This window comes from Syngnathus floridae, chromosome 11 (assembly GCF_059516105.1).
Source record: "Syngnathus floridae isolate MCC-2025c chromosome 11, RoL_Sflo_1.0, whole genome shotgun sequence".
NCBI lineage: Eukaryota > Metazoa > Chordata > Actinopteri > Syngnathiformes > Syngnathidae > Syngnathus > Syngnathus floridae.
In genome coordinates this window covers 9,928,914-9,942,666 of record NC_142423.1, presented here as the reverse complement: position 1 = coordinate 9,942,666, position 13,753 = coordinate 9,928,914, and the positions used below count along the sequence as shown (strand labels likewise).

Sequence of the window (13,753 nt, the reverse complement as noted above, 5' to 3'; positions counted from 1 at the left end):
ATGGTCGCCAATGTGGACGCCAGAGAGCACGTGGCAGGTAGCGGCTGGCAGGCTGGGAGCGCTGTCACCAATTTGTTCCTCGCCATAGGGGACATGCAGGGGATGGAGAGGCGGTGGCAGCTCCCTGTCCTCCTTATGGCTAATGAGGCCTACACTTGCTCTTCTCCCTCGCGTGTGTGTGTTCAGTGTATTCGTTTGTGTCACAGAGCTGCCATGGCGTTTCCATTTACAGGAGCCTGCACAACTTGGCCTTCTAACTTTTTCCTCACTGAATTATTCACACACGGACGCACACACTGTAGCACAGGCAATGACAAAGGTGTTTCAAAATTAGACAAAATGTCAATTTTATACAGTAAAGAAACATTTCTAACATAGGCTCATCAACTGATAAGGACTTCAAAGAGATTAATTTAAAAACTCGACTAATTTCAACACAAAGAACTCAGGCTGCTTATATAGAGGAGGCGTGACAACAAATGAAATAAAACAACTTTGCTGTCAATCATTTCATCCTCTTAGTTTGTCTTTGAATCCAACTAGTTGTTGAATTAGTCTTTGGTGTTTAACCTGACAAGTTGAGAATGGCTACAATTGAATTTGTAGTACAGGAGCCCCACCGTGTGGTTAAAAACAGGAATTGCAGCCCTTATACACAAAACCTCTGCTCAACAAATAGAGCACAAAAGGAAAGAAGTTTTATTTTTAAGAAAACATTCAGGGGTGAACATTTTTGGATAAATTATGTAGTAGGCCTATAGTATTTTAAATAAAGAGTTGTACTTTTCAAACAGAATGGAAATCGTTCTTTTAGGAGCAAAAGTGGTTTTGTTTTAGCGCAATAATTGTTTGATTTATAAAGGGTGTAATAGGGAAACATAAGTCTCAGACTTAAAGCAAAAGTATGTTCTTCGCAAAAAGAATTTCCCTAGTGTTTCTTTTCTTTCAGACATGCAAGCGAATGAAGGGGCAGAACTTTTGAGTCATTCCAAAAAGGACATTTCACAGATTGAAGGAACAAAGCTAAAAAGCAAAAGATGTCTAATTCTAACGACAATGGCAGCTGATACTTATTTTTTTTTCCCTTGAGTAATGTTTCTGTAAACTTGGGTCACAGCATTCAAAAAAGTTCAAAACGTTTTTTTTTTTTCTCCTTCTCTCCCAAGGCAATATGGCGGCCAACAGTCACAGATTAGGGCACGGACGTGGGCGGCTTGAAGAGTCCCGTCCTTCGGAAGTAACGCACAATGAGCGGCACGGACACCAGCGTGATGCTGATGCGTACGGGCGCAAACAGTTTGTGGATGGCGTAGGCCAGGACAAACGTGCTGGTCCCCGCCGCCATCTTGGACCGGATGATGGCCTCGCTGAAACCCAGCTTGCTCAGCACCGCCGCCATGTCGATACCACTAAGGAGATGAAGGCACGCAAGTGGTCACAGGTATGTTGCACTTTATCTTTTTTTTTTAGCTTTTTTAGTCATGTAGCAATTTTGTCAGAAGGCGCCAATATGCCTGAGTGATTAAAAAGTGATCTTGTATTTTAAGTTGTATATTTCAGAGCAAAGCAGTTGTTGCAGTCTAATAATTCTTCTTAATCACATGAGACACTGGAGCTGAAACATTTAATTGGTGTGTAAAAAGTGCACAGTTGCAACAATATTCTGTTTCCATTGGTTGTTTAAAAGGCAGTTGTGATCGTCTATCTGAAAGAGGCGAGTGGCTCCTCAGCGTTATCAAGCTGAACGCACTGTGCTAGCTTTAATCAGCCAAGTACAAGGCGGCAAAGTGTTATGTGATAATGCTACGTGGGGGCGAGAGACGGTGGCTTTTCCATGCGAGGCTTATTATCAGCTGTGCAAGGAAGGCTGCGGGCTCCCCTGCTAATCTGCTGCAAATCTCTTTGCTATGCTGACTGCTGGCAAGATGCCTTAAATGTCATTCAATGCACGTGCAGAAAGACTTTACTGGTATTTCTAATGGCTACATGAGTTTCATGCATTTTTCCACTGAACTTTGTACTTGCTGCTGTTTCTTATTCAGACCAAAAATGTTAAAAAAAAGAAACATGGGGGGGTGGGGGTGGGAAGTTTTCTTTTAACAGTTATTTGTCCACAAAAAAATCTATATTTTACATTTAAGTATCTCATTCATTTTGAATATGAGTTTGAATGGTTGTCTCTGCCCTGCGACCTTTGCCAAAGTCTGTTTTGTCACATAATGGAATGAGTAGTATTACTATATAAGGCATGTTCCTGAGAAAGTGTGGGACAAGGCAGAAATCTATTTTTGTCACCTGGATATCAGGAGGTAGAACATTCCCAGAGACATGAGAGAAATCCCCACGTGGAAGGAAACCCCCACAGCTCCATACTCCTTGAAGACCTTTTTGAGTTGTTGAGTCTTGTTGGGCTTATTTCCCTCCGGCTCGGGTTCCTCAGGGGCTTTTCCTCCAGGCGTAGGAGTTGGTGGCGTTTCCTTTTGATTGCTCTCGCCCTGGGTGGGATGAAATGAAACAATAAAACAAACGATACAATTATTATGATATGATTTTTATTCAGTACAGGCTCCAAATAGTATCATTGTACTTTCTAGGAATAAAACCTTCATTTTTGATGAACATTTGGGCCTACTACGCTACTGTATGTTAATATTGGCCATTGGTGTTTTTGTCTGTGAAAGTCACTGGTATGTATACGTACTGTAAAGTACGAGGGAGCTTAGCAGCCCTGCCGACAAAGCACAATCGAGAAAGCCTGCGTGGGTGAGACAGCAGGACTTCTGCTTTTCAGAAAGGCCACTGAGGCCGGACTCAAAGTAAAGGGGGCGGCGGTGGCGACCTTGGGAGGGTCATGTGAGCAGGCGGCCACAGAGGATGTATGGGAGGAGGAACAGTGGGACCTCTGTGACTGATAACAGCTTCTCACAAACACACGAGTCAAGTCAGACTGACACACACGATGACTTGCGCACCTCCACCCTGAGATTGCCAGTTGCCTAACATTTACTTTTTGTCTTTTCATTCATTGTTCTATATTTGATGCGTTATAAAAAGGACACTTTGTTGTACTGCAGCCAGTTGACACAGTTTATGTTACTGACCCAATCAATTTATACAATTTATTTAGTTTGTTCACGCGTGAACACCTGCCGGATGGGGGAGCTGTGCGCATGCGCGACACGCAGACTCTGAATTACGTAAGGTGAAGGTACGGACGGTACTTTCGTTTCACTGTATTATAACACCCTCCCCTTCTTCCCCTCCTTGGGTGCACCATTACGCAGCAGCGTTACAATACCTCCGCGTTGATCTTGTTGTCCATGTCGATGGTCTTCTTTGGGGCAGCCGCCGTGGTGGACAGTCCCCGATTACTAATTGTAAACAAAACTACCGGCTCCGCTAAACAGCCGCGGCGCCTCAAGTGCCCCCAGTCCGGGTTTAGAAAACCGTGGTGGTACGGCTCGGGTCGTTGTCCTACAAAGCGTACGAGCGTCGAGCCCACGCAGCAGGTTTGGTCCCGATGAAATCCCCTCGTTAACGTCAACGGGGTTGAGTAAGAGTGGCGGAGCACAAAAGCTGTCGTCCTCGTCACACGACTCAGAAACATGGCCGTCATGCCGTCCTCAAAACGAGTTTAGCGGAGTCTACAATGTTTACGTTAGCAGCGCAAGATAACACGGAGTGAAGGTCCGAACATGCTGACTGTGAACCCCCCACCCCACCTCCTCCCAAGCCGGTAGAAAGCTTTGCTGACAGGCAGGACGCGCAACCGCAGACTGAACGGGAGGAGGCTCCAGTCAAAAGTACAAAGCACGCGGCTGAGACGTATATAACGTGCGTAGTCAGTCAAGGCCACGAGGGGGCGCCGTTGCATTTTTCATCATTTAAGCCACAGTTCCGCAACTTGGAAAACTGTCCTGTCATGTGGTTGTACCTTGACTTAACTCCAGGATGCTGGCATACTCACGCAAGCACATCCAAACGCCACACAGATAGGCCAGAGCCGAGGTGCATTCTGAGATAGGCTTTGCCACTTTGCGTTTGAAACTCTAACAAAGACTTTCTGTGTGGAATTTGCAATCCCCATGCAACTGTGGTGCCCTTTATACCAAGTATATCCCAAAGGGTGTTTATTTTTACTCAACCGCAAAGAGGACCAATATTTTTTATACCCTGACCCTTTTTTGGGGGGTCAACTGATTTACTGTCTGTGTTGAAATGGCAACGGTCTGCCTCACCTTAGCTGTTTTGTCCTCACCTTGATGTTATTCCAACAAGATGTTCAATAGCTGCAGTAATTGAACACTGGGCATCCTTCATGGTTGCCATTCACATATCATTTGGACTTGTGAGAACCTTTCTCCTCTCATCCAGTCATCCAGTTGGTGGTCAGGAGTCCAAACAACTCCTGGCACCGAACGCTTTCCGGTCTTGGCTTTACTGTCGCACTGGCACTGAGCCATGCGAGCCTTCAATGAGGAGGAGGAGGCTCTCGGAAGGACCTGGGCTGCAGCCAGCTGGCCTTGCACTGCAGCAGCAAGGTCACGGCATGCAGAGGATGTGGTCCGCATGTTGTGTTTGCACTTGCTTTTGTCTCCGCGCCTCACTTTGCCGGCACACGTTCTAGAAGGAATACTTCGTTTACTCTGCAAACATCACTTAGTTCTGTCCAACCTGACATTCTTATTTGGGCGATTACTGTGTTTGTCTAACTCCTAATAGGTTGCTTTTCATCACCCCATGAAAGTCTATTATATTGTACGAGACATTCTGTGCTCTGCAAAGACTATTAAAATTCACCATAATGTGCGTCAAGTGTATCCACGGCAACCAGACTAAAGGCTAGTAAATGTTGGACCTAATGAATAGGCAGGCGCTATGATCTTCCATTGTTACAACCGCAACAAATATCCATAATTGCTGTCAGACGATTAGTATGTCGCGAATATGCGAAAACGTTTTTAGCACGTTGTAATACTTGAAACGTTACAAACAAGCGAAGCAGACAGAGACGAGACGGTGAACAATTCCCCAAAAATACAATTTATTCAAAATATGTGAACGTAGCCGTCAGTCTAACATTTACATCATCAGTAGTTTTTTTTTTTTAAGTGGTATTCGTCCGTCCATATGTGGACCTTTGTTAATAATCACGTATATAACTACTGTATATTTTGTGATGGTATTGGTCGATTTATTCCACCGCAGCAGCTAGACGTTAGGTGACATGGAATATAGTAAAAACAGACTTAGTTCCTGACTTTTGAGCACAAAAAGAATATCACACACAAACACTGACACCTGAGTATACTTGGCAGGCAGATGACACGCAGGATTAGTTAAGTGTATTTTCAATTAGGACAGCAACATTGTATGGGAACAGACAGACGACAGTATTTACAAATTCATCTGTACACATTGTTGGCACTGTACAAAGGGGAGCGCAAATTAATGTGGCTTTAAAGGAACCAATATTTATTTATGGAAGATTCTTTGGCACTGATGTGGAAACGAGGCAACATGTACAATATGAGTGACAAACACTGTACGGTAATTGTAATACAAACCTGTCAATTACCCAATTCGATTTAATGCCTATTTCCATTTTGCATTCTTTTTTTTTTCCACAGATGAAACTTTTTGCTTTCATATGAGGAAAAAGAAAAGTGCTTTGCTGGCTCTTCTCTGTATCGCACTCACTCTACACACCATCCGCAACAATAAATACACGGAACACATAAATAAAGAAATGTACAGTCAACACTCTTAAGTTATCTCAACGCCGATCAATACAAATATAGTTCGGCGGTAAACGTACAGTATACAAAGAGGGGCTTGTCAAAATACACAATAACTCTTGAGGCGTTCCTTCCCTTGATGTTGAAAGCGCCGTTTGCTTTTTCTGATATGTACCACCTTGATCGAGTTGTGGGTGAGCTGGAGTGAAATGATCATGTGACAGGTCTCTGACAAATCAAAGTAGATTAGAAATAAATAAATAGAATAGATGGAAGTCAACCAGCGTCACGGAACATATCGACTTTGTTTGATTTTGAGGTTGCGCTTATTTTGGTTTCATTTGGGCTTTTTGTCTGGGTCCTTCAAACATAAACTTGCCTCAAAATTGTTTTCCAATTTGCTGCCAAATTTGAAGTGTATTAGACTAAACTAAATGTGAGTTTTCATTGTTGAATCTGGGTTGGAGCATGGTGGGATTTTTTTCTTTTTGCCCAATTGCTTCAAACCTCGCAAATTACAAATAAAAGCTTCAGCCACTTGAAGCCTGTTTTTACTTGGCAACTAAATTTTGGTAGGCATCCGAGCAAGTCTTAAAAAATGCTGATCATCAAAAATCAGAACATTTTGCATGTCACGGAACAGCTTGACCTTGGAAATTCCACTTATGCCTTGAATTATTATCTTCAGCCATCCATCTTTGTTTTTCTTCCATGTGTCCAAAGACTCAGTTTGTTGGCTCATGCTACAATTGCAGCCTCTTTCTTTGAGTGGCAACTTCTTGAGCTCCAGCTCCTCTGTGCAAACTCTTGCAGTTTCTTGGTCTCGCAAAACCATGTCGCTAAGACACGCAGCAGCAGGTCCGCGACTTGGGCTCCTCTTCGTCAACAGGCTGCCTAAATCTTAGCAGTGGCGGGTCGCCGCTGGCCGGCGTGTAGAATACGGCGCTGCCGTTAGACGACACCAGTGGCATGCGGGGGTCATCCGAGATGGATTTGGCATCGCTGAAGGAGTCCGAGGAACCGTTAACTAGGTGACCGTTAAATAGGGGGTGGTTCAACAGCTTAGCCGCCGCTCGCTGCTTCTTCAGCTCCGACAGAGTTTGAGGTCTTTCGCGAGATGACGTTTCATCCTGGCAGGTAGCGACCGTGCTCTTGTCCGTCTCTGACTTGCCGTTGGCTGGTGGCTGGGCGGGTACGCACGCAGTTGTAGAGATGAGGCCGTTGTGCTTGCTGCTGCCATCTTTGAGGATGGTAGGTCGCTTGGTCTGATCGGACGACTCGGTTGCCTCAGCGGGCTTCACCTGGACATTGAGAAGAATTCAGTACCTCAAAAAGCCAGTTTTGCTCAGCAATGTGAAATTATGTAGTCCTATTACAAGTAGACCCAACAATTTGGGGCTAACTAGTACCCGCTGGCACCATTTTCTTGTTTTTCTGGGGATAACAGTGACCAAATTTCTCATCTGCCTCACCGCTCTCCAGTCAGCGAGTAGCGAAATGAAAAATAAACTTTTTGTCATCAACTTTAAAAAGACGACCACAGTCTTCATCTCTGCTTGCAGCCAATCTTGTTGCAGCGGAACGTGCTCTGCTTAGAAGTTCCCTCCAAAAAAAATATTTACACATTGACTTCAAAGTCGTGATAAACGGTCAAACATACTTCTAGCAGGGCATGCTTGCACCACGTTTGACTTTTATGCTTGAGTCCTTTTTAATTGCCAATTATGTGTTCTAGAAATGAAAACCCGATTGGTCCGAATAGCGACGGAGCCCTAGACAGCGTTGCCATTGTTTTTGAGCAGAGTTGCTTGTGTTTGTCTGACAGGGCCAAAGCGCAGTGACCTAACGGAGGTGAGCTGAAGGAGATTAGATTTAGCACATAGAGAGAGCGAGAGAACATTAGAAGCCTCAGAAAATCGAATGCACAGCTCATTAACGTCCTCCCTGCCACTAATAATAGACAGTGACACCCCTCCTCCCATCCCGTTTTTACTGTCCTCTTTCAACTGCGAGATAAGACATCTGGCTCTGTTGGCAATCACAAAGATTCTTTATGACAGATGCTAATTGGGCAATGACTCACATGAAGCACCTGGAAGATCTCCGGGTCAGGATCCTTCTCTTTGTCCTCCTTCTCCTCCTCCTCCCTGCCTCCCCTCCACACAATGGCCTCCGTCTCGTACTCCTTTCGGCACAGGTTGTGCCTGTCGGACAAACTGGCTCGCCTCACCACCTTCCTGCAGATGAGGAAACCTCGGTGAGGACGAGGGATGATTTGCACGGGTCGCAGCGGTGCTGTCGGCCAACAGGTGTCAGCGCTCACCCACGACTGCCGGCGCTGGACGTCCGTCGGCACAGTGAAGTCTTGTGTTTGAGCTGAGACTTCATGATGATGTCATGCTTGTGCTTCAGGTCCAGCAGAATGGCTCTGAACTCCTCATCCTCGCACAAGTCTTCAAACGGAGGAGAAATGTTAGCGCTCAATAAATATTTGAGTGAGGTGTGACGCAGGTATACCGATCGGGGTCTCGTCGAGGAAGGTCTTGGCGTTGAGACTGGCTCCGTGTGACACCAGCAGCTCAGCCACGTGCATCTAAAAAGAGCAGGAGCGGTGTTTGACGTGGAACACTACGTTGAGCTTCTTAGCTTTTCCGCCGGGGTCTTATCTCACCTGACCCCAGCACGCGGCAGCGTGGAGCGGCTGCCATCCGTCCGAGTCTCTCAAGTCCATGCGAGCTCCGGCCTCCAGCAGCAGCTCGGAGGCCTGCATGTAGCCGTTGGCGGCTGCGATGTGCATCTGTAGAGGCACACATTGTAGCTTATTCAATTCTGAAATGTTCCATAATTTGTTGAAGTAGGGTTTTTTTTGGAGGGGGGAGGGATTTGCTGAAATCCATTTGACCTATTCCACTCCCAGATCAACTTTGTAGATCAAGCAGACTATACAGGAAGCAAAGTTTTCCTGGAACACACAAAAAAAGCTTTTCTCTTGAAAACAAAAGATTAGTCTTACATAACTTTTGATGATTTCCGCATGTGCTCTTCTCTAAGCTTTTGCCAAACATTCCGGCACGCTCTGTTTTCTTTCATCTCGCTGGATGAAGATTAATCAAAGGATGCAAAATGCAGGAGGATAAATCTTTTAGATTAACAAGGGGGCGACTAAAACCATGTCATGTTCTTGTACACTAGTACGAGTCATCGGAAATATTTTTATGTATGACCTGAATAATTAATCAAAATCAAATGGACATAGTAGAATGCAATGCTCAAATCACAAATGCTGAAATTGGGGGAGGTGCTTCATTTTGATGGGTCGGTAGTTTTTGTCTAACCACCATATGCCGCTCCGTTAACGTACCAGTGTGGCTCCCTGCGAGTCCTGCCGGTTCACTTCGTCGCCGAGCCTGACTAGTTCCTGGATATCTCCCAGCATCCTCCTTTCTGTAGACGCCCGGGTCTCGTTGATCATCTCCTGGGTGATGCCTTCCGATCGAACACACACAGACAAACTGAGCTAATTGCCGTACTATTGATTTTCCCTTCTGAGCTTTTGTCAAAAGCGCGACACGCTAGCAGTTTCGCAAAATCCGTTCCACACTTGAAGCTGTCTGGGATTTGACAAGAGGTCTGTGCAAAATGATGAATATTGTACAGAGCTCTTGTAAGCAAATTGAATTCAAATCCAACATCTTGACAGCAACAACTTTAAATGGAGAAGTCCTCGCGACAGCGCTGCTTCCATACTCAAAATCCTCAAAAATAAGAAAGGGCTCAATATCACACCATTCTTTCTTCGTTATTCTTCGCAGAGGAAAATTGCCTAGCTGTCTGGAGGAAGATAGTGCTTCCATTAAAAAAAAAAAAAAAAAAAAAAAAACTGAGGATGTACGGTAAATGTGAGAGCAACACCATACATTTTCCACATCTAGATGATGTATTCTGGGAAATGGAAAAACAAAAGGTTGTTGTTCCACTAAGATTGTCATTCATAATAAATGCAACATTTGCATGAATGAATGACGAATGCCTATTTTACATGTGGTCTTGAAATAATATCCCAGATTTTTTTTCTTTTTTTAGCTAATTTTAATCCATTTATTTTTCCCCTTTACTAATAGAACTCAATGATAATCGAAACATTTTTGTGACATTGCGATACGGAATTAATAGATGTTTATATGATAAGCCTCTTGTATCAGCATCACTTTGACATCATTCTCACTAAGATGCAGTCTCGATAGTGGAAACATTTGAGTTTGATTGATTTTATTATACGATTACATTATTTATGTGAATACTCTCATTGTTTAATCAGGAGCGAGGCAACAACACCCATTCAATATAAATTCCATGTTTTAAATTATTGCCAAATCATCTTGTCTCTTATTTGAATCTGAGTAAACTGATGTCCTCAGATAAGTGTCTGCCTTCCATCAAGTGAAGTGTGCACGCGCGTGAGTGTGTGTTTTAATTTATTTAGTAAGACAGAGGATAGCCTGTCTGCTCGCCACTGCGACATCTCTGGAGGTCTTGCTACTTTTGGCAAAGTGACTAGAGTAATTAGCATAGCTGCACTCCCCTGCTTGATGTTCCTATTGTCATTCTTCTCACCTACTGGAGCGCTATCTGCAGGCAGCAAAAGAGTCGGCTTGAGAAGCTCCCTTCTGTTCCGAATAGATATTTGATGTCACATGCTTAACTAATCCCATAGTAGTTTCCGTTTAACTAAACTCCCAGACTCAAAACTTCATTTGAGGGAAATGTTTGAAGGCACCTCGGTTGGCCATGGCCGTCTCAATAATGTCCAGTGTTGGGTCGTCTTCACAAAGGTCGTAGGGCATGTTCCCGTCAGAGTTGACCGCCAGCAGATCGGCACCACTGTGGGAGAAAATGACCGTCCAAATGATTAAGAACTGTTACGCGATGTGGAGCTTTGTGCCAAGTGGATGTCATCTCACTGTGCAATGAGTATCTTGACCAGGCCTGCGTGGCCACAGGTAGCGGCAGCATGCAGCGGCGTCCACAGCTCATTGTCCTGGGCGTTGACGCCGGCACCACGGTCCAGTAGGATTTTTACCATCTCCTCGTAGTTGTCTATGCAGCACTGTGTGGAGAAGAGCCGGGTTACTAATGGTTTTTCTGGTTCTTGTCAATATTATATTGCAAATCGATGGTTTAATTGATGGATAGATAGAATGAATACTAGAGGTTTTTTTTTTTTTAGATTTCCTTTCATAAATGGAAGTGCTTCCATTTTTTTTTTTTTTTTTGAAAGCTAAGAAGCCATCAAACATGTAAACAACTAGCGAGTGCAGACAAAGCTGTAAAAGCCATTATTACATACGCATCTAGTCAGCACTCAAGTGACAATTTGTCCTGTTAGCATGGCTGTGATTATAACTCTGGAATGCATATTCTCAGAAAAATTGTAGCAGCAGTCGTCTCCAACAGAGCTAATTGATACTTGGCAGTGAGCTTTTATGCACTTTGAGGAAAGTTTTTTTTTTTTTTTTTGCACATCTGTGCGTCAAGCTCCCGTGATGCCAGTAAAGTGACACTCCGTAGATGGCATATTAAAGCAGATATGCCATAAAAGTTAGGCTTGGTTCCCAGAAACAGCTGCACGTTTATCACCTTCCTTTTAGGGGATTTCTAAAGACTACAAGTTTTTCCTCCGCCGGGCTTTTCACTGACAATCACACAAATATTGTTGTTAGATGTATAAACTTACAAACACACATGACAGTCGAGTCATTAATGCCCCCACTAAAAATGTTCACAATTGCCAATATTGATTGTTAAAATGAATAAAAATACAGTACCACCGAAACTGCTCGAGTGAAAAATTAGGTACACAAATGGCGATTCGTAAATCAGCGATAATGATTCATAACACAAAGCCGAGAAAGAGATGTTTGCGACCTCTGGAGATTTGTTGCCTCAGCCAACAAGGCTGTGCAGATAAGAAGACTTTGGTGTGTGCGTGTGTGGAAGCAAAAAACATCATTAGACAAGACATGAGAGGAAATGAAATTACTGCACAGATCGCAGGAAGAATAGATAAGAGGTGAAAATGAGGCCCACAAAAAAAAAATAACAATCGACTGGGGACAGGAGTAACACAAACAATAATTTATATTATCATTGACTGTTGAGGTCTGCAACAACACAAAAGTAGAAATAGCAATGTGGAAGTTTTAGTGAGTGTGATCGACTTCCTGTGTTCGTCCAAATACTGAACGACCGATCATACTGAGACATGCCGCGTGGAAACAACACCAGTACGGCGCTTTTAAAAAGACAGCGCAGATTATCTCACATCTCCAGCTTCCAGCCGCCCTCGGTAGTGGCAGATGCCTTAAATGCAAACCTACACACTAATTTACAGCCAAGCTAATCCGCTTAGCCTCTTGAATAAACCCACGTACAGTACTTCACCCACCTGCTAGCCGCCTGCTAAGCTAATCTTTTGCTCCACATTTGACTCCACTAAGGCCCTGGCCCTTAGCGACCACCACTGTGTACTTTTTAATCAAATCCTCGGGCTGTGACAAATGGCCTAGTTTGCGCATGGAAAAACCGTCTGGCTGGGATTCTTCAGTGAGTTAAGGAGAGTATGCTCGCATTGGTCTAGTAAGCGAGGCTGCAATTAAAGTGTGGAAGCAGGAGAAGTTTGAGCCAAACTGAGTGAGGAGTGGAAAAGGGTGTCAGAAGGGACAGTCGATTGCGATTTGTGGACCGCGTGAACCACTGTTGCGTGTCATTCTTCTCATTTTACGACACACCCGCGAAAATGAACGGAATGACAAATGGTGCTGGTGCAGAGGCCGTCTTATAGTTTGGGATCTAGCTGTAGATTACGCTGAGTCGGAATTTAACCTTTTGAGAGGGCACTCATTGAAATTCTAAGGTACTGGCAACCAGTCCAGGTTGTATTCCGCTTCTGTTGAAAAATGCATGGATGGGTAAATACTTGATTGTTTATTTTTGTTTTTATTTTTTAAAGTAATGAGTGGCCCGACTCAGAAGACTAATTTGCCCACCCAGTTAGCAAAGGTAATTTCCTGGCCCTAAAATTTATGAAGCACAACATAAAATCTGCTAAATAAACTATAGAGGCGCATGGAAATGTCTTCCGGATTCTCCCCACGGTTAAATAAAACATCATTGATGACCATTAAAGCAGTCAACGCTACACTCCTCATACATGTTTAAACAGTGAAATCATTGAAGTAAATCTTAGGTAATGACACTCCAGCAAGCAACACAGTGTGTATTTAACAGCATCATCAATTTATCTGTTTAACTTATTCTATTCATTCCAGTTGACTTAAAAAAAAAAAAAAAAAAAAACAGGCATGTGAACCACTACACTACGAGGCCTTCCCTAAATCTTTTGTGGCCAAACAATTTTGAACGAGCCGTTTGGATTTTTGCTGGATTGTGATCTAACTGCAGCTTTCATCTGCTATGACTTAGCCACGAGGCTAGGCATGATAAAAAAAAAAAAAAAAGCCATTTTTAATTGACGGACAACAAGGAAGCACTATCACGTCAGTAACTTTAACAGGTAGTGCCAATGAGGCTGATGTCAAAGGTCAGTTTGCAGGTTAATGGTTATGGTTATGCTGGAGGGATGAGAATACATCACGGGCTTGTCATTGAACGGCAGTACTATATGTGTATGTGTGGCCACGAAAGCTGTATATTGGTGTTGAAGTTCTATCAGCGAGGTAAGAGCATGGCTGAGATGGATGTGACATCTCATTTAAGCGAGATCACCGCCACTCCATTCCCCACGGTGCGTGCGTGTCTGTACGTGTCTGTGGGTACGTGTGCATCTTATCTCGGATTCCATCTGACCATGACAAAACAAAGAGCTCATACGTTTTTATTTACATCTAATGGTCAGTTTAATACTGAAAGCCCTCACTGTGTGCGTGTGCGTGAAAGTATTCTGTGTCTTTTCAATCACTGCCAAAGTGAACTCGTCTTGAAGAAAAATGTGCAGG

The 13,753-nt window shown here is 43.9% G+C and overlaps 2 protein-coding genes across 7 annotated transcripts in view; both read right to left on the bottom strand.

Annotated features, from left to right (window-relative positions):
* Positions 1-676: 676 nt before the first annotated feature.
* On the bottom strand, positions 677-3,807 carry mims2 (mitochondrial inner membrane scaffold 2). The gene is made up of 3 exons (XM_088388896.1): positions 3,299-3,807; positions 2,296-2,495; positions 677-1,409 (listed from the first exon to the last, which is right to left on the bottom strand). Exons 1-3 carry the CDS (start codon positions 3,614-3,616, stop codon positions 1,193-1,195), a joined length of 735 nt encoding a protein of 244 aa, XP_088245022.1. The 5' UTR covers positions 3,617-3,807; the 3' UTR covers positions 677-1,192.
* Positions 3,808-5,027: 1,220 nt separating this feature from the next.
* ppp1r16b (protein phosphatase 1, regulatory subunit 16B) overlaps positions 5,028-13,753 on the bottom strand; it is a 36,119-nt gene continuing 27,393 nt past the window's right edge. For all 6 annotated transcript variants that reach the window (XM_088388893.1, XM_088388890.1, XM_088388895.1 and 3 more), the window contains exons 4-11: positions 10,700-10,845; positions 10,516-10,619; positions 9,100-9,224; positions 8,410-8,535; positions 8,256-8,331; positions 8,062-8,191; positions 7,822-7,975; positions 5,028-7,039 (exon numbers count right to left, since the gene is read on the bottom strand). In XM_088388893.1, coding sequence (XP_088245019.1) covers positions 6,578-7,039; positions 7,822-7,975; positions 8,062-8,191; positions 8,256-8,331; positions 8,410-8,535; positions 9,100-9,224; positions 10,516-10,619; positions 10,700-10,845 — 1,323 coding nt within the window. In that variant the 3' untranslated portion in view covers positions 5,028-6,577. The remainder of the gene's footprint in view (positions 7,040-7,821; positions 7,976-8,061; positions 8,192-8,255; positions 8,332-8,409; positions 8,536-9,099; positions 9,225-10,515; positions 10,620-10,699; positions 10,846-13,753) is intronic.

Coding starts and splice junctions, on each gene's coding strand:
- mims2 (XM_088388896.1), bottom strand. CDS start 3,616: ATGACGGCCATGTTTCTGAGTCGTGTGACGAGGACGACAGCTTTTGTG. Junction 2,496..3,298: donor ACAACAAGATCAACGCGGAG/GTATTGTAACGC, acceptor CATCCCACCCAG/GGCGAGAGCAATCAAAAGGA. Junction 1,410..2,295: donor TTCTACCTCCTGATATCCAG/GTGACAAAAATA, acceptor TCATCTCCTTAG/TGGTATCGACATGGCGGCGG.